This window comes from Trichogramma pretiosum, unplaced genomic scaffold (genome assembly GCF_000599845.2).
Source record: "Trichogramma pretiosum strain Unisexual culture from Peru unplaced genomic scaffold, Tpre_2.0 scaffold55, whole genome shotgun sequence".
Lineage (NCBI taxonomy): Eukaryota > Metazoa > Arthropoda > Insecta > Hymenoptera > Trichogrammatidae > Trichogramma > Trichogramma pretiosum.
In genome coordinates, this window is record NW_019641617.1 from 225,954 (window position 1) to 244,988 (window position 19,035).

At 40.6% G+C, this 19,035-nt stretch overlaps 2 protein-coding genes and 1 non-coding gene across 4 annotated transcripts; 2 read left to right on the forward strand and 1 right to left on the reverse strand.

The window, feature by feature from the left end:
- Window positions 1–692: 692 nt before the first annotated feature.
- LOC106651686 (protein RMD5 homolog A) lies at window positions 693–4,395 on the forward strand. 2 transcript variants are annotated; one of them, XM_014370313.2, is made up of 7 exons: window positions 693–1,168; window positions 1,547–1,830; window positions 1,902–2,039; window positions 2,104–2,402; window positions 2,473–2,575; window positions 2,648–2,802; window positions 2,861–4,395. In XM_014370313.2, exons 1-7 carry the CDS (start codon window positions 1,033–1,035, stop codon window positions 2,940–2,942), a joined length of 1,197 nt encoding a protein of 398 aa, XP_014225799.1. In that variant the 5' UTR covers window positions 693–1,032; the 3' UTR covers window positions 2,943–4,395. The 2 variants fall into 2 exon arrangements, with proteins under 2 accessions (XP_014225799.1, XP_014225800.1); XM_014370314.2 differs by having other exon boundaries at window positions 2,879–4,395.
- Window positions 4,396–6,738: 2,343 nt separating this feature from the next.
- Window positions 6,739–19,035, reverse strand: LOC106651361 (synaptic vesicular amine transporter). Its single transcript, XM_014369812.2, has 12 exons — window positions 18,834–19,035; window positions 13,042–13,206; window positions 10,042–10,230; window positions 9,816–9,972; window positions 9,578–9,720; window positions 9,302–9,484; window positions 9,128–9,229; window positions 8,874–9,048; window positions 8,761–8,812; window positions 8,488–8,671; window positions 8,262–8,395; window positions 6,739–8,194 (listed from the first exon to the last, which is right to left on the reverse strand). The coding sequence occupies exons 2-12, from the start codon at window positions 13,154–13,156 to the stop codon at window positions 8,126–8,128; spliced, it is 1,503 nt and encodes a 500-aa protein (XP_014225298.1). The 5' UTR covers window positions 13,157–13,206; window positions 18,834–19,035; the 3' UTR covers window positions 6,739–8,125.
- Window positions 10,340–10,411, forward strand: Trnaa-cgc. The gene has a single exon. It is a non-coding gene; the product is annotated as a tRNA-Ala (tRNA).

Genomic DNA, 19,035 nt, shown 5'->3' on the forward strand with positions numbered 1-19,035 from the left:
TCACTGTAATGAAAATGACTTAATTCTTAATTCTAGTGAACATTGCTCAGATAAATCTTCATTTTCACTAATTTCATACTCTTCATACTTGATGATGAGGTGTTCTTAAAAAGAAAAAGTCTAGAATGGTTGGCCGAATTTTCCGTAAAGTGACCCCCTACTTATGACCTTTAAAATACGGAGCAATGACCTCAGCCTCTTCAAAGAAAGCCCGTCGTCTTTATTTGGGTTTGCTTCTGCTCTTGAATTATCTTGAGGACAAAGATGATTGATTTAACATGTTCAAAGTTTGCGTAAATTCTGCAATAAATTAAAGCTATAAAAGGAGTAAAAAATATTTGATTTTTGCTATGCATTTGTTTCATAAGACAATAAAAATCTTTTTAAATCTACCGAAAGATTGAAATAAATATTCATGCCACTCCCTCCTGACCCGTAACGAATTAAATATTAAAAATATAAACAAGTCGATTTAAAATAATCGCCATAAGAATCAATGGTGAATTATTTCGTGAAAATGTTCATTCATAATTAGTAAATATGGCAACACTGCTGACGTCATACGCATCGAAGTATAGTGACGCGAAAAAGTTGGTCGCCTAAGGCAGCAGCTCCTCCACCGCTGCCGCAGCGGTCAGCTCAGCTTATTCGCACAGATTCGGGGATTGCGTTTCGCGAACGAGACTCTCGAGTTGTTGGCTGCTGACTGCTGGCTGCGAACTGCCAGCTGCACGTCCCAAGTTGCCAAACACACAAACAAGGCAAACGGGGCACTTGCTGCTATTATATACATAATACAGACACATTGCCAAGCGCAAATACGTACGTATACATACATACGACGGTCGTGTGCTGCACATACGTATTGTTAAATGCAGCGAGCATCCGCGTACGCGATAATCTCGGCGCTGAGTTGCGGATAAAACTGGCCTGCAGCTCGTTGTGCGCGACGATGATAATAAACTTTTTCGACAATATTACTGTGTTGTTGTTGTTGTCTCAGCCGCAATAGTGGCCAAGTTAATTGGAATCATGGAGGCTTGCAATGCCGTGGAGCGCGAGGTCGACAAGGTCCTCACCAAGTTCGGGGCTATCAACGACCATGCGGACACTACGATACGGGACATCATTAATCACATCGAGTCCCTCAGCAAAGAGATCGAGGAAGGTCAGTCTCCCAATTATGCTTTCCCAATCTGTGCATTTTCCAACTGTTCTGCTTCACAATTACAACTAATCATTGATTAACTCTATATTTTATTCTTTTTGTTGCGAATTCATTGAACGTCACTTTGCTTTGTTTTCTACGTTACGTTTAACTCGAGATTCGAGAAACTAGATAAAACACGATGATAATATACCTCTAACTCGTAATGCTATTTTTAATCCTTCTATTGTAATGTACTATCATTATGAGTATTTAAATTTGAGAAAGTCGATAAACAGAAAGAACGCATTACACAACTTACCAAACAAAATGATGCAAACTAATTTTAATTTTCATACCATATAAAAAAAACTAAAGTAGAGAATGTTTTATACACAGCTCCAGAAGATCAGCAGCTAACACCAGAACAGGTACAAGTCTTAAAACAAGCGATGACCAAGGCTAGAGATACTGTAGCTAGATTAGCGACAGATCACAGGGAATTGCATAGTACAGTATCTAAAGTTGGTAAAGCGATTGACAGAAATTTCATTGCTGATTTTGCTAGTACTAGCAGAGAAGATGTATTTGCTGGTGCAGAAAAAACACACCTTCTTAATCAAGTCATTTGTCAACATTTTTATCGTCAAGGAATGTTAGACATTGCTGATGAATTGGCAGCTGTAATTACTGATCCTTATTATTGCAATCTATAATAATGGACTTTTATAAATATTTTAACTTATGACTGCAGGAAGCCGGTATTAAAACTGATGAGGGAAGGAAAGAACCTTTTACTGAACTAAATTATATTCTGGATTGCTTGAAACAAAAAAATCTTGATCCTGCTTTGGAATGGGCAACTAGGCATAGAGATGCTTTAATTGCACAAGTAAAAATTTATTCAAATTTTCTTTCACACTAGCTATAAAATTTTAACCACCTATTTTTTTCAGAACTCTTCGTTGGAATTTAAACTACATAGACTTCAATTTATTAGATTAGTTCAAGAAGGACCAAGCAAACAAAGCGAAGCAATCACTTATGCTCGCAAACATTTGACACAATTTGTTAATCGACATGAAAAAGAAGTGCAATCCCTCATGGGAACTTTGTTGTATTTACCAAATGGAATTCAATCATCTCCTTATAGCCATTTATTAGATCCAATGTTATGGCTTGATATTCATGATGTTTTTACTAAAGAAGCTTGTACACTTTTAGGATTAAGTGTTGATAGTCCATTATCTGTTTGGTTAGACTTGATAAACATTTCAAATTTTTTCAATGAAAAATATGATTATAACATGATTATTTTGTTGCAGTATAAATGCTGGAATCACAGCACTTCCTGCTTTATTAAACATTAAACAAGTTATGCAACAGCGTCAAGTTTCTGGAATTTGGAGTGGCAAAGATGAACTTCCTGTAAGATTTTCCCTATGCACAGTGTACATTTAAGTTATAATGAATGTTGTTACATTTTTATTTATATTTTAGATTGAAATTGATCTGGGGAAACAAGGCCGTTATCATTCAGTGTTTGCATGTCCAATTTTAAGACAACAAAGTACTGAAAATAATCCACCTATGAAACTGGTTTGTGGTCATGTAATCTCAAGAGATGCTCTGAATAAGCTCACAAATGCCAACAAGTAAGTAATTCAGAAAGAGTTTGCCATAAATTAGCTGATTGCGAAAACACTTTTTAAGGAACCAATTTGTTTCTAGGCTTAAATGCCCTTACTGCCCTGTGGATCAAAATCCTGAAGATGCCAGGCTCATTTACTTCTAGTGTGCTGTGATAGTAAAAGGAGAAATTTTATATATTACATTCGGAATTCCCATTTATTTTATACTCAGCAATCAGAGATAATGGTAATGCGAATTTAATTGTGAAACAATTGTTAATGATCAAGATTTCGTAGTTAATTTTAAATCGCATTGCACTGGTTTTTATTTCGATTTTTTAGTGTAAAAATAATTTTTTGTCTAAGTTTTGGGGTTCAACATTTTTATTTTTATTAAATTTATTAAAGAAATTCGAATAAATTCAATATTTTTAAGGTATTATGTTTCGAACAGTCGATATACAGTTTAAAGTAAACTACATGCCTTTCAAACGGACGCATGTTTGTACATAAATAATTATAAATTATTTAAAATTAATGAGTCCTATTAAAAGTATAAAATCGAATACCTTGTAAAGGCATGATTTCGAAGAAAAAAATGGTAAATGTTAAGATGAAAAAATAATAAAACTACCAGGCTGCTTTTATAATCTTTTGAAAAATCGCAGTTCATATGATGATATTAACAGCGAAAAAAGTTTGAATATATCGTAGTTACAGTACTTGCTCAAACGATATTCAATTTAATGATTGATGAATTATTTAAAAAATCAATTATTCTTTGTAATAAATATTAATTAATTAATACATAAACAAATAAATTAGATAGTCATTAGTGTATTAATGGAGTTTGAAGGAGTAGCTGTTTTATATATTGATTATCAGAAAATAATTATGTTATAGCTCTAAATAAATACTTTATTATATAAGTTGACTTTGTGTATCATTTACAGTTTCGTATGTAAATAACCGAGATGCTTACATAATAGTTGCTAACTTAATTAATGTAAGATCATTTTATTTTCTTTGATTACTTTTTTGGCGCTATTTCCCGTAATCATTTCAAGAGTGGTAGCAAATGATTTGATATATTATAGTTTTTAGTAAGGTGTCTTTCTGAATATTTGTAAAATAAAAAGTAAAATTTAACAAAAGTGTTACTATTTAATTAAAATTATTGATGAATTTTATTACGTATATAGGTTGAAACTAATGAATAAAAGATATTACGAAAACTTTTATAAAAAAAAAGTTTCCTTAAGTGTAAATAAAAAAGTTGAATAATCATTGTACGAAGCTTGTTTGAACGACCTTGAAGTCATTAGAAAAAAAAACAATCGTAAATATAACAAGAGCCTTATGAATAAAGTAATTACTAAAAGAAAGGTTAAATAACTGATGAATATTATAATCTCTTGAAACAAATAAAATATCGATTCAATTGTAAAAAAAGGATTGTTATGATATTCCAAAATGAAACTATTTATGAACATCGATTGAAACCTAAATTATAATTCTTAATTTACTGGGTTTTATAAATATGTACTGAAGTTGACTGAAACCTTATAAGTAACAACATGAATCGAATAAAATATCTCAGAGTGTGTCAAAGTTCAATTTTTATCCATTAGTATTTCTGAAAAATCAAGAACACAAAATGTTATTTTTATAATTTGATTTATTGTTTTACAGAACTTTTTTCGTATACATACATCAATTTATATCAACATTGGTTTTTAATTGCTTATTAAATTAGCCTGTGGATATTTATTACATATTTTAATAAAAATTAAAAAATGAATTGTTTTGAGATTCGTTTCTTTATGAGTACTGTTACATTTGAAATAAAAGCTGCACTTTCGATTACTTTAAAAATATATGAAATACAATTTCGATGGCGAAAATACAAAATAATCAATACATAATCGGAAATATCGTGTCGCTTTGAAAGATATTGTTTTGGAAGAAATTAATTTAATTTAATATTATTATTGTATATTATAGACTATGTATACGCCATTATATTCGATAGAGCGAAACTCCTTCCACAGTTTCCCATTAGAGTTTTTAATTACTGCTTTGTTTTGTCGGACCCATACACCAGCTGATAGTTAAATGCAATATTTTTTATTTATTATTCAGTAATATAATTTTTCTTTTTACATAATGCAATAATTACTATCGAGTTTCATTTTTAAACTCATTTACCAATAATATTTAACCATATTGATACTGTAATATATATTTTTTTCGTTGTAACTGATTATGTAATTTCGGAATCTTATACTGCTCCAATTCACCGGCACTCTATAAATAATCGGGTTGCAGATCCAAGATTTCAAAAGTTCCAATAAGATTTAATTTTTAGGATACACATGTCTAATCACTGAAAAATATTACGAATTTTTTCTAAAAATTCTCAATGATTTTTAATATACACAATCACTTAATTTTTTTTCTTAGTTAGAATAGAGAAGCTGTTTCATTGATTTGTAAGTTAAACATTTTGTTCGAGTAACCGGAGATTCCTGCAAATCTTTGCTTATTGTCTGTTCACAATAGCAGCCCTCGTCGAGTAATTAATAATTCTCTTCAAAGTTTTAAAAACGACTATGCACAATTTTCAAGTTAATTCAAAGAAAAATTTAAAGTATGAAAAAAAGGGAATTATTTATATATCATATTGTTAATATACTTTTTTTACATATATATATATCAATAAATACAAGATACTTGTTATATATATAGCATTTGAATTCGTTAGAGGTTCCAGAGATGCTCGATTTAATCCATTATGATCATGCAAAGGTAGGTAAAATTATGATTTTATATATTTTACACGCATCAATTGTAATAATATTTAGAAATGAAGCTACAATTTAATTTAATTTTATGTCGTATTATTTGAGTCACACATACACGCAATAATTTCTTAATTATTCTACTTCGACGAAATAAATATATCATCTATCCGAAACAAATTTCCAAAAACTAGAATCACACTTACAAGCAATTCACATATTATATGAATCGGCAAACGTTTTCGTTGCACGTCGACTTCCATGAGAATTGTTAATAATATATTAAAAAAATTTTCTCGTGTAATGTATAATAATATTGCATCTGATTTTGATTGCACCTGCAATTCGCTTTCATATTTCCCATATGAATATTTTTATATATTATATAAGTTCGTTTACAAGCTCTTTCAATTTACACTTACACTTTGAAAAATTAACAATTAGTATGAAAAAATTTGGAGTAATTACAATGAACTAAAAATAAGTAAGATGAACGAAGTAGTTTCAATTACTAGTCACAGTTTTTCTTTCAAATTTCATTCCGTGTCTTCTTTAGACAATCAATATATATTTGATTCATGTTCAACAAGAGTTTTTATAATCTTTAAGCTTCAGCTTAGTTTCATGTAGTCGGATCTGGATTGTGCAACGAATTTGTGGTGATCGAATTGACTCACTTATCGTTCCGGGAGTAGGTTCGCTCGAAAACGCCCCTATTTGTTTCATGAATTTTGCAGTGGGATGCTGTAGCCGTTAATAAATTTTATTTTATTCAATTTCATCTATGAGAATAGAAATAATAAAATCGAATTATTGCTTCGATGACTTGAATTGCTTTTTATTTTTTTTTGTCTCACGTTGCAGTGTTTACAACGAAATGAAGCTTCACATGTAATATGCATAAATATTGTAATATATTTAGCCGAATATCGAATATTTTACCATTATACGTGTGTCACTACTAGTTACCATAGATTCACTAAAATTTTATGTTTTATATTTAATATACTAACGAGTGCTGCAATAACTTAGGATCTCTATATCATTTTTATAACTCACTATAAATACAAGACAGATTTTTTTAACTACTGCAAACATTCAATGCTTATTTTTTTAAGTACTTTTTAAAATTTTTTCATTACTTACTCTAATATGATTATCATATGTTATATATTTTGTATATATTGTAGTAATATATATACTTGTATCTTATTTCTAATAATATGTATTGCTTCTACGAATGCTACTTGTGAGGCATTTTTTATATTTTTTTTTATAACATACTACGATTTTTGGTAAAAGAAAAAGACTCGAATAGAGGCCAGAGGTTCCCGCTGCAAATCCTCTCATTTTAAGTTTTCTCATGATCACCTCACGTCCGTTGCACAGCGCCAGATCCGCGCAGTATAATATGTTAATCTTAAATATGTTATTTTCTCGTCACTTTTCGTCGTTATCATATCGCTATTGAAAACGTCCGCTCGCTTTTCGGCGAAAAATCTTCTTATATATCTATGTACTTTAAAGATCAAAATTCAACTACTAGAACACCGAGATAGACTAGGAAATAGTACATGGAATATCGATCAACACTCAATTTCGCCTACCAAATGCGATCGGACGTTTCAAAGTAGTGTTTGTTCCGTCGTCAGGTAAGCGTTAAATTAGGAAATACCTTAGAACAACATTTTTCGTCGAATTTTTTCAAATTTAAATCGAATATTGAAAGCTCCTTCATGCTTTCCCGATCGCATTTTCGCATGGTTTTCCTGCAGCCATTCAGGAAATCCGAATCGGGCGGCTTTCAAGTTTTTTCATACGTTTGGAAAAAAAATTTATGGTATTCCTTTGATAAAATCGTTAGAATCGTCGGATACTCGTTCCCTTCCTTTCCTTATATTTTTTCTTACATGTTTTTTTCGTCATAGTTAGCCACCGGTCAACCTTTTCTCAATCAACTGGACTATGTTTAATTTTTTTTTCAAATATTTTGTAAGTGTCGTGATTGGGAAATTATTTGTACTGAGCGTATGATTCAGTTGATGGATTATTTTCTAGTATCAAAATTTGAACAAGATAAAATAACTAAAATCTATAAATTCTACTTTGAAGAAAATGTCAATATACCTAATCTACGAATGAAAAAAAAAGAAATTTTTACAGATGTTAATTTTTTAAGTTAAAAATTAATCTGTGCAATAACTCCAAAGGAAATTTACTCAATATGTGCCGGAAAATAAAACTATACTTTCGAGTGCATTATAAACTTATAATACATAGTGCTATTGGATTGTTTTATAAAAATATATATGAATAAATAGTTTTTCAAGTAATAACCGTTTGAACACAAAAAAGTGTGGTGTTAATTTTTAATGCATAAGAAACAGTAATCGTCAATTGATCGTTATAAATATTAGTAATAAATATTTAATTAGTAATTAGACAGTAATAAATGTTAGTCGACAGGAAAATTAGAATCTTTGAGATCGATTGCTGTATTAAGAATAAAAAAAATCAATCTAAAATAGGAAACAAGTTTTGTACTTTTACTGATCCTCCTCTTCGTTCTCGTAGGTGACGTAGCGCACCGAAGACTTTTCCCCAACAATCAAAGTCTTTAAAAAGGTTTGCAAGTATAACTTTTAAGAAATCTTCTACTTTGAAATAAATATCAGTACGTACCTTCTTTTCTTCCTTGGTCGGCGGGGCTTTCAGGAAATACATGCAGGGTGCGTAAATGAAATTCAGAATGGCTATGCCGAAGAGCATCCACTCGAAGCCGATGGAATTAACCAATGTGCCACTCAGTGCAGGACCTGTGACGGAAAAAATCAGCAATAACAGAAATGAAGATGTTCGTTCTTTAAAAAAAAAAAAAAAAAAAAAAAAAAAAAATTGTACAGCTCACCAATAGCGAAACCAAGACAGAAAGCGACGTCGCCGATGGCGTAGACGCTTCCATAAACTGCGGTGTGCCGAATGTCTACGAGGTAGCCCAACTCGGGCATCATCGAGCTGTCCACCATGCCGATGGCGAAGCCCAGACCAGCGTTTGGTACGATCAGGTGATCGATTCTCGTCGCCAACGGTATCTACAATCGATCATAACGATCAGTTTCGTATTTAGTTTTAAATTTATAAGACTCGACTGCTCATAAACTCATCCGGATGAAGTACTTACACACATCAAACAAAAACCAATGACAAATAAACCTATGAGTGCAGCCAACCATCTGAAATGTAATCGTTATTATTTTCAAAAAATAGGAAAATAAAAAGAGCTCGATCTCTTACCGGCCCATACGATGTCCCAGTGGGCCAAAAAGATTCGTACCGATGAGATAGCTAATACTGGCCGGTAAAAATGTCGCTCCCTGCTGCACTCTACTTGCTCCCATGGTGTCCATCATCCAAATTGGAAGGCTGGGCTCGAGCATGGCGATGCCCATGTTGGCGAACGTTATTGCACCTGCGACGCATCGAACGAAACGCCAAACGCTCTCAAATATCCTTGTCATTGCGCTAGGCTACGATCGACTTTTACTCACCTGCGGCCAAAATGATGTAGGGATCAGTGACGAGCGATTTTAACGAAGGTGGCTCGGCTTCCGTGTATATGACCGACGGTTGCAGCATCAGAAGTTGCAGTACTGCGTTCAAAGGAAAGAAAAAAAATTACTTCAATGTATACCGCGGCATATTATTGCTATTGCCATACGCACATCCGTCTCCAAGCGCGAGAGCCGACAAAACGAGGAACGGTGCGGATTTTCCCACGTACTCGTACATGATGCCTCCGAACGGAGGTCCTATGAGCACACCCAGAGCCAAGCCACCGAGGGCTATGCCCATGGCGTTTCCTCTCTCCTTGTCGTCCTGATATCGTTCGGCCAACATTCCCATTCCTGCGAATCGTCGTGCATTCAACAATAACAGTATTAGTTAGAGAAGCAAAGCTACTTTTTTTTCCCCGGCTATTGCAATGTCGAGACAATTACCAGAAACGCTCGAGCAGGATGAACCGATGCCCTGCAAGGCTCGGGCTAGAAACAGAATCCCGTAACTGCGACCGAAGGCGAAGATCACCGTCGATATGAACATTATGATGAATCCGGCGAACATGGGTATGCTATAACCGATTCTGCAACGGGAAAAATTCAATGCGACGTTATATCATTTCTACTCTCTTTTTTAAAATACTAAGTGGAGTTTTTGTTTTAGCATTTTATTAATTACTTGTGTGTCAGAGGTCCTACGATGGGATTGGCCAACAATTGAACCACCGCCTTGGAAGCAAACATGATACCGACTGCCACGGTCTCTTCGACCAATTCCTTGTGACGCTCTTTTCTCTCGACCAGCTCCAATGCCGTTTGATTTACAGTTGTTGCCTCTGTTTTTGGTATTTTTTTCAATTAAGCTCCGTAATTTTTTGTTACTTATGATACATTAATTAGATTACCGATGGAAGCGGCCGTTGCCGATTGTATGAATTCCAGGGCCGAATGATTGCTGTGGCCTTGTTGCGGGCAGCTGCACGTTGGTGATGTAGGCGCGACCGTAGTTGTTGTATGTTTTGCGCCTTCCATGAAATTGTTCAATGTCGCGTTTGGATGTTTCATGTCGTAAAGGAATTCCGGGATGATTGGAACTGCGAATGAAAAAGTGGACGAAACACGTTTTTACGGTCAACTCGAAAGAGCGACGTTTAAGCGGTTTCAGTCAGTGTATCATGGCAAAATTTAGCACAATTGATATCAGGGGGTGTAACTCAGTGGTAGAGTGTCTGCTTCGCATGCTGAAAGTCCTGGGTTCAAATCCCAGCTCCTCCAAACATTCTTTTGTTTTTTGCTGCAAAAAATCCCCCCTACCGTAACCCGAAAGCACGACGACGTTCGTTATTGTATTTTTTTCGGAGCAGAAAATGATTTATCGCAAAAATATCGATACTTCTCTGATAAGAAAGTCAGCAGTTGGCTCGCCAAGCGTATACACGCATACCATTGTTATTATGCTCAAACTGTATACACCAGCCGTACGCGTGTTTATACGCCTGTACTGTATACGTAATGCATGTATATTATCATAGTCCAAGGCGTCGAATCAGAGGCGTATAACATTTGGAGATTCGATGTTTTTTTCTATGCGTATAATGGCGCGCGGTGGAGCGAGCTTAAGTGCGTGGGGGACCCGTGTATATACATATAAGAATGACTCAACACCTCCATAAATGCATGACCACTTATCTGGATTGCCGGGGCTATATTTACTGGCGTGACATACGGCAGGCCATAAGTTTCGTGTCGGTCTCCTCTTGAATTAAACATCCACACCTATAGCCACTCGACTGCAGCACCAGCAGCTATATGTGTGTACGTGCGTGTGTGTGCGCGCACCCCCGCCACGCAAGCAGTGCTTATTTCTATATATACACGATGTATATAGCTTATGTGGGAAAGGTAAGAGAGAGAAAAAAAAGCTTAAAAGCCGCGGGAAAACGCGCGTAAGAGGCTACGTGCGCGATTATTTCCGTCGCGAGTACTCGTCCGGGGGAAAGAAGGAACTAGAAGTGGCTTTCCTGGTTTTTACCCCCGCGTCCTGCCGACCCCTCCTCCTCCTCGACGCTTTGGCATCTGTCGACATCTCGTCGGTCTCGGGGCTCGCGCGCGCTTAAACGCCCCCGTACACCACCACCAGCATCGACTATACCATAGCCGCTTTTATTTTCGCAAATAATTACTTCGGATGTGGCTGTTTATTCTTCTTCTTGTGTGCTATACTACTACTACTACTACTACTACTACAAGCTGCGTGCCGAGATCGCATCGCTTTTTCATCCTTTCATTTGACCGGGCATTGATAGGCTGTATAATTACTTAGCTCTTGGCGCATCAGCTTGATTGCCGGAGCGAAGAGAGAAAAACAAGTAATGACGAAGAAAATATTACTCGTGCGCGACGAGCTTTCATCTTATTTTACTTATTTTTTTTCTCAGAGAAATATTGTGTACGCATATAGGCGGATCCGTACCTGCTGCGTATCAAGCATGAATTTACGCGCGCGCGCTATAATTGATACAGGAAATCTCGAGGGACATTGTTTCCTAGCGATAAGAGAATTTTCCCCTCTAATCTGGAACAAATCCTTTGGATACATCCTCCTCCTGCGACCGTCATTTTTTTTCTTCTTGCCTGCGTGCGGTGAGTTTTCGTCTCCCCTTATGTTGCGCTCTTACCTTCCGTCAGTCTTTTACCCTAACGAAAAGAGATCGAAGGAGAGGAGAGCGAAACGAAAGATACGAGTGCAGTCGTCGTCGTCGTCGTCGTCGTATGTAGCAGTATTATACGTTCACTGCGTATTATTTCCCTTAATATGATTGCCAATTTCATCCCCTATTGTATATGCTACGACTCGACTTTGCTCGAGGATTTGATTTTCGCCAGCTCGTGAGCCGTCTGAAAGTACTATACCTGCGAAAGCGTGTATCATTTGCGGCGGTTTGATTTGATAATCTCGAGCGACAAGTACGCGGATGAAAAAAAATGATTAGCCTTTTCAAACCTCACCAACTCGAGTGTGAGGCCCTTTAAACGTTCTCCCGTAACCGAAGAATCAAAGAATCAAAACCGTCAACCCTCGAGTCGTGCATTTTTTTATTAAGCTGCATTAGTGCTCCTGCATTCTCTACCAACACGTATACGCATTTCTTTTACTTAAAAATTATATAAAGAAGCAGCTGCCAGACGAACAAGAAGCTTTTTCCGCAGCCGACAAGGGCGAGGAATTTCGCAGCGCGTATTAGGATTGTGCAGCTTGTCTTTGTGCTTCGGCGAGCGTGAACTGCCAACACTGAAGGAGAGAGAGAGAGAGACGGAGTGAGAAGAGTAAAAAAGAACACGAGCAAAGCGTAGACAGGACTACGGGCGAGAAGCTCCAACGTCCTGTAAAAAAACGAACAAGAAGAAGGGAACAGCCGAGATTGGCTATACATTATTTACACCTGCTTAGGCGCCTCGAGCCGGTGAAAACTGTTTTATCAGCAGGCCACAGCAGTCGCCGAAAATAATAAAATGTCCCGCCGTCGGGTTAAGCGGCGCAAAGGCCACTTCGGCCGAGAGCTTGCGCGAGTTATCGAGAAGCGAGCTTCGCAGCAGGAAGACAAGAGCTAAAGGTTTCGAGTGAAAAAGTTTTTAATTAACCCCGAGAGAAGCTTTTGAGAGCCAAGTTAAAATGTATCGCAAATTAACATCCTTCTTTCTCTCTCTTCGGTCGTTGCTGCGACCCTTTTGCACCTCGAAACGGCTCGAGCTTGCGAGAATAAAAGTGCGTATAATTGCGCTTTTGTTCGGCCGGACCTCGTGGTCTATTTATTATGGTGCACGAGCTTGAATGTACACGGGAAGCTGGCGCGAGCCTGTCAAAGAAATAACGCGGAAATTGTGCACGGCTGCGCGATCCTTACCTACGGTGGTGAGCAGCATATTGTCGAGCAGCAGAGCTATCGCGACGATCACGAGCACCAAGCTGCGTGACTCGCGACATCGCTGCAGCCAACTGGTCCATTGGCCTCCAGACATCCTCTCCGACTGCCGTTATCCTCTGCCCAGCCTGCGAGTTTACGATCAACCTGCGACACAAAAATAAGGAAAAATGTACGTGACTATTATTGCATTCGCAGCTGTTATATACATAATAAAGAGCATATTGTCACGCCGCACACACATTATATAGCTGCTACATTAACGTATTTCAAGATCGCAATTAAAGCGCTACAAAAGACACTTTCATCGAGTGAGCAGCAGTGACGCTGGCGTCAGAAAGGAAAAATAAAGAAAAGCTCGCGGGGCCGGCAGGAATGCATTAATATCATAGGCCACGCGCTGCTGCTGCTGCGAGCTGTATCATGCTCGAGCTTTCAGCCAACTTTTCCCTCTCGCTCTCTCATATTATACGTGACTTTCATGGCGACGCGCAATAATCATTTTATCAGAATTTAATTATCGCGTATTAGAGCGGTAGAGCTTTGTACGAATTACACGCCAAGACTATTAGAATGACAAATTAATTTCGTTGCAGTACGAGTGAGGGAAAAAATGGAGAGAAAAAAGAATAGGAGGAGGAGGAAGAGGCGAATCTATACGTACGTACAATTAAAATCCATCGTTTCACTAGCTCTTAGGCCGTTCCATATAAAATGTGCATCCTTCATAGGCAGCTGCCGTCGTCGAGTATACGTACGCAGCAGCAGCAGCAGCTAGCTGCTAAGGAGGGAAAAGAAAATCGAAGCAAATGACGCAAGAAAATCGGTATAGATCCCCAGAGACGGGCACGGGGGGTGGCGGAGCTGGAAGGAGAGATAGAGGGGGTGGGGTGGAAGTAAGAACTGTACACGAGCAACTAGCAGATATGCTTTCGCTGCTATATGTACGTAAGAAGCGACTACTACTACTGCTACTGCTACTAGGGCTCGGAGGGTCGCGGAAGGCAATCAGCATTTCCTAAGAGCTTCCTTCACGCGGCCTGTCTTTCTCTCTCTTGCTCTCACTCTCTCGACGAGCTCCACGGCAGCGACGGCGGCGGCCTCCATCTTCCGAGCTTCACTTAGTCTCTAGCTCGCAGCTCGTGCCGCTACGTATGCGAGAGTTACGTGGGTATATATAGCGAGCATTATATTCCAGTTGAAAGCCAGAGCTCCATTCTTTATCTACTACCACTACTGCTACTACTACTACTACTACCCCAAGCGCTTTTCAACCGTTTTCCTCTTTTTTATCCTTTTTTTTTTTTGCTTCGATCTCTCGCGTTTATTTCTCTCTTTTATTTCGTTGAAATTCTTTGGGCGAGCCGTGAAGAGCTACTGCCGCCGCTGCGGTGACGTTGGCGCTAACGCTGCTGCGGCAAGGAGGGAAAAAAGCTCTGTGTAATTACGAATTAAGAATGACCGTCGTCGAGTCACGGCTTGTTTACTCGCGCGGGAGCTTTATATCATGAGAGCCATTAAGGCACAACAAACAGAGGCGCTCGGTGGCCACGTCGCCCGCCGCAAGCCTATTGTCCGCAGCCGCGCCGCCCGATGAGAAATCAATCCAACGATCTTTCTCTCTCTCTACTCTCCGCAGCTTTTTTCGCAGCAGCCATAATCGAGGAGCGCAAAAAATCACGGCATTCGCCAGCAGCGACGAGAGGCTCTCGGGCGGGCGAAAATTTAATACACGACTTTTCTATTAAGGGTGTATACGACTGCGCTGGTCCAGTGGCCCGGCGGGGGGCGCAGATCGAGCCTCTCTAATGAGTCGCCCCAACGCCTCGGACTCGCGATGAATCGGCGAAATCGCATGTGCGTGCGTATGACCCAGCCCCACTCGAGTATACATATCCACTTAATCAAACTCAACGCGGACTGATGTGTACCTGCCCCGCAGCGCAGGCGTTAACGCGTCAATCTATTCGTCGCCGCCGCCGCCGCCACTCGAGGCCGTAGCCAGCGCCCCGCGTTATCTGCTCCGTGCGTCTGTAAATGATAGCCGTACGCGCACTCGATCAAATTTGCAATTGCGCCAAACAACCGCAGCGTCGTCCGCGTATCGCATTGAATAATGTTAATAATAATAATAACGGTCGATGCGGCTAATGATGATTCGCACGAGCGTACTTGAAGCGATACGTCCGACGATGTATATAGGAGGATAGTACGTTATATAACACGGAACGTGCGCGAAATAACTATTGAATTAAAGGGAGGCAGAGCTAGGGAGAGAGAGAGAGAGAGAGGAGCGAGGAGCGCCAATATGGGACAAGGCGCGGGACAAGTTGACGCGAGCTCGGAAGGAAGTAAGGTAAGTAAGTTGCTCTTTAGGTGAGCGCCTCGCTTCCTCGTCTCTTCTGGGGCTGCGGGGGTCTAGCAGTCTAGCTCTATATATCCCGCTCGCGCGCCAGTCTTTAAAAGGCAATTAGTGACGCTCAATAGCCAAAGTCTTGAATGAGCTCTAATCAGATCTGCCGACGCTCGGCAACGAAAGAGAGAGAGAGAGAGAGAGAGAGAGTTTCGAGAGGACTCGTGAAACACGTACACTCGACGTTAAACTTCGAATCACTTTGTTACAACGACAAGATCGACAATTAGATGAGCCGAGATAGTCTAGCTTTTGATAGCACGAGCGAGAGAGCGAGAGAGCGATTCAATTGAGTAGCGAAAGCTGCCGCCTCGATGTACAGCACCTAGAGTTGTATACCAGTTTTATCGATACTCGGCCCGGCCGCGCCTCGTCTCGTCGCGCTTCGTTTCTGCCGTATATAGCCGTCGCTGCGAACTTTTTTTTTCCTCGGCTCTACTTTGCGAGCGCGCCGAAAAAATCGTAGAGCGAGCGCAAATTAGCGAGTTACACGCTCCGCGAGTACTCCAACTCGCTTGCGAGCCTGGCTGCAGCAGCAGCTTGCGTACAGCACCGCGAGAACGAGCAAACTGTTGCTTCTGGCCTCAACAAGTTGTTATATACATATACGCGGCTACGACTAACGTAGCTGCGAGCGCATCCAGCTTTGTCGAGAGACGATTCGAATCCGCGTATCGACACGTTTCAGCAGAGACAATATTTGGAGCAAATAAAATCAAAGATATTTTTTCCGGAGCTTTCCCAAAAATTTCCACGGCCACTACAGAGAGGGAAAAGGTCGTAGGTGCTTGGCGACAGAGTGGAAATCAAAGTGAGCTGCTCTCGTATACACACACACGCAGAGCTTGCAACTACGCACGTTAATTGAAAGGCAAAAGCTCCGCTTTACGTCGCTGGCTCTCTTTCTCTCTCGCGACATTACGGCGCTAAACGAATTAGTCATGGGAGCTGGTAAAATTGCATTGGCTAGCGAAGTAAACGCTCCATATCGTGCAGACCTACGCATACATACATACACGTGCGTCGCGCGTCACATCGCGCACCCGATGCAGGCGAGAGATTGCCACTTTGATACGAGATAGCTAACCCGTACAGCATACGCGCGTTCCAACACTCGCTACAACGTATATAGCTCCTCCGAGCCAGTGTCATGCTATTATCAAAGTGTCGCGGTGCGCACCCGTACAGCATGTATACAGGCAGTAGCTGTATCGTCGTCGGGCAAATTTTCAAAATTATAACGCTCGGAAAATAGGCTCGGTAATCGTTTTAAGCTCGCGCCGTCGATGCTGCCGCGTCGAAACAATGCCTCGCGTCTAGATTCGTTGGCTAGCTTCCGTATTATGCCTTGCACGCGCATACATCGAGCAGTCAAAATGTAAGCCCCCCTTTATTTCCAAGACTGCGATATCCATCCCATTTCGATAAACCTGCGCCAAAGGCAGCAACCCTTATCGAAGTACCGACGAAAAAAAAATCCGTTTTATCTGTCTCTCCCTCTCTGCCTCTTGCCTGTGTGTAAAATTGAATTCAACATGATTCGTGCGTATTATGCATACGGCTACCTTTCGCCAGGCCTCCTTCGGTAGTTTATTTCAATCAGCTCGTAGATACAGCAGCAGCTCATCCAATGAAGCTTTTTATTCTTCCGCATCCTAACATGATTGTAATATATACATATACAACATGGAGACTACTAGGGAGCTTGCAGACTTTTACGAGATATCGTTTCGATGCCCTACGCGAGGCGCGGGGCTTTTTACATACGCGATAAATTCAATTGCCGAGCAAAGTCTCGATACATCCCCTCACCTGATTGGCCCCTGGTGTTTTTACCATTACACAAGGTATTCAGTGACGAAATTCCGTATGAAAATGCCGAGCGAGTAAAAAATGATTGGACGCGCGATTAAATAACTGCGATGAGTAAGTATATATAGCAATGCGGCGGTAGTCGGGGGGACAACGAAGGGAAAGGACAGCGCAGGCTACTACACGACAGGAGTGCAGCTGGTTATATGGACCTTTAATGGAATTACGAGTGCCGACTGAGGCCAGCTTCGTTGGCAGCTGTGCGAGTATATAGACCGGAGGCTCGGGGGGTCGCGGCACGCAGGGGCTATTATTAAACGCATACGCCGAGGCAGCAGCACTACATTAAGCGCCCAAAGGCTGCTACTACTACTGCTGCTGCTGTTGCCTTCGACGGGGCCGAGGACGATGACGACGACGACGACGTGTACAGCAGTCAAAGTGATGCTCTCGAGTGGTATGTGTGTGTGAAGTAGCGAGAAGCAGTCCGTGGGGCTTATGCAGATTGCTTCGTAACTCGATTACCGATCGCCTCGCTCTATTAAAATCGAAAGATACTTCCGCGCGCAGAGGAGCCCAGGCGCGTGAACGAGCGCGCAAGTCGAGGAGAGCTCCTTTTAATTACCGCCGGCTCGCAATTGCGCCTCACCCTCGCTTTACCCGAAGAACCGGAGCTTGCGATGCGCCCCGGCGGAGCTTTCGAAATTTCGACGTCGCATCGAAGAATTTCACTCGGTGAGAGCTCGAGCGGTGTCCCAGCTCGCTTTGCATTATACACGCGTCGTCGTACGCGACGACGTATTATAAGTTGGACGCGCCAAGAGGAAGGCCAGCGAGAGACGCACAATAGCTGCTGCCGCTGCCGTTGGTGCTGGTGACGCGCGAGGAAATGAGCAGCGTCGCTTTGTGCCGAGGACGAGTCTCGATTCTCTTACGCCTAAACGCATTACCATGTGTAATTGCTAGGATATTAGAAGTTCGCGCGGGCGTGCATAATGCGATACGCCACGTAATCCATTGTCACAACCCGCTCCAGCTTTTCCTCTGCTGCTGCTGCTGCTGCTCCCGAGCTTGATACGCTGCGTTTGACACATGTTCGCGAGCTTTCCCACGCGCGCCCAAAGACTAGCGGTGATATCTTGGCTGCTGCGGTATATCGACTCGCGCATATAATAACTTTGATAGGGGCTCGCTCGGCGCTACAAAGTGACGACGAGCTCCGACTTGCCTTTGCCATTTCTCCCTCCAGCTCTGACTATCTCTCCATCTCTTTCTTTCTTCAGTCGATGATTTTAAGTAGCTTAAATATGACAATAAGCTCTTATACGTGTATATATATTATGCGCCTACGCCTCACTCGCAGTACATCTTCGACTAATACAATTTAACTATACAGCACGCGGTCGTAAATATTATGTAATCATTTCATGCGGATAATATATAATATCGTTCGACGGCTGTCGCGGGCACGTCCCGCAGTAGAATATTAACATTTACAACTCACGTGCATATAAGATCGAAGAAAAGAAGAAGAAGAAAAAAGACTTACAGGTCGACTACTGCTCGAGGAAGCTGGCCACGAGCGGACGGCTGCCGATGCCTAGATCAAGGTCCAGCTGCTTGGCGACTGCCGGTTGGGCGATGTTGGCCGATGCAAGCTCGTCGCCGACTGCGCGGCCGATTGTCCAGCTCATCCGCACCGATCCCACAGTAGTCTCGGGCCAGTGGTAGTGATCGCTCATGTCTCCGAG

Excerpts from the sequence above, each read along its gene's own strand:
- LOC106651686 (XM_014370313.2), top strand. The coding sequence starts at position 1,033 with ATGGAGGCTTGCAATGCCGTGGAGCGCGAGGTCGACAAGGTCCTCACC. Across the intron at positions 1,831-1,901 it reads TTGCTGATGAATTGGCAGCT|GAAGCCGGTATTAAAACTGA; the intron begins GTAATTACTGAT and ends TTATGACTGCAG. Across the intron at positions 2,576-2,647 it reads GTGGCAAAGATGAACTTCCT|ATTGAAATTGATCTGGGGAA; the intron begins GTAAGATTTTCC and ends TTTATATTTTAG.
- LOC106651361 (XM_014369812.2), bottom strand. The coding sequence starts at position 13,156 with ATGTCTGGAGGCCAATGGACCAGTTGGCTGCAGCGATGTCGCGAGTCA. Across the intron at positions 9,049-9,127 it reads CTACATCATTTTGGCCGCAG|GTGCAATAACGTTCGCCAAC; the intron begins GTGAGTAAAAGT and ends GATGCGTCGCAG. Across the intron at positions 8,396-8,487 it reads CTGTCTTGGTTTCGCTATTG|GTCCTGCACTGAGTGGCACA; the intron begins GTGAGCTGTACA and ends TTTCCGTCACAG.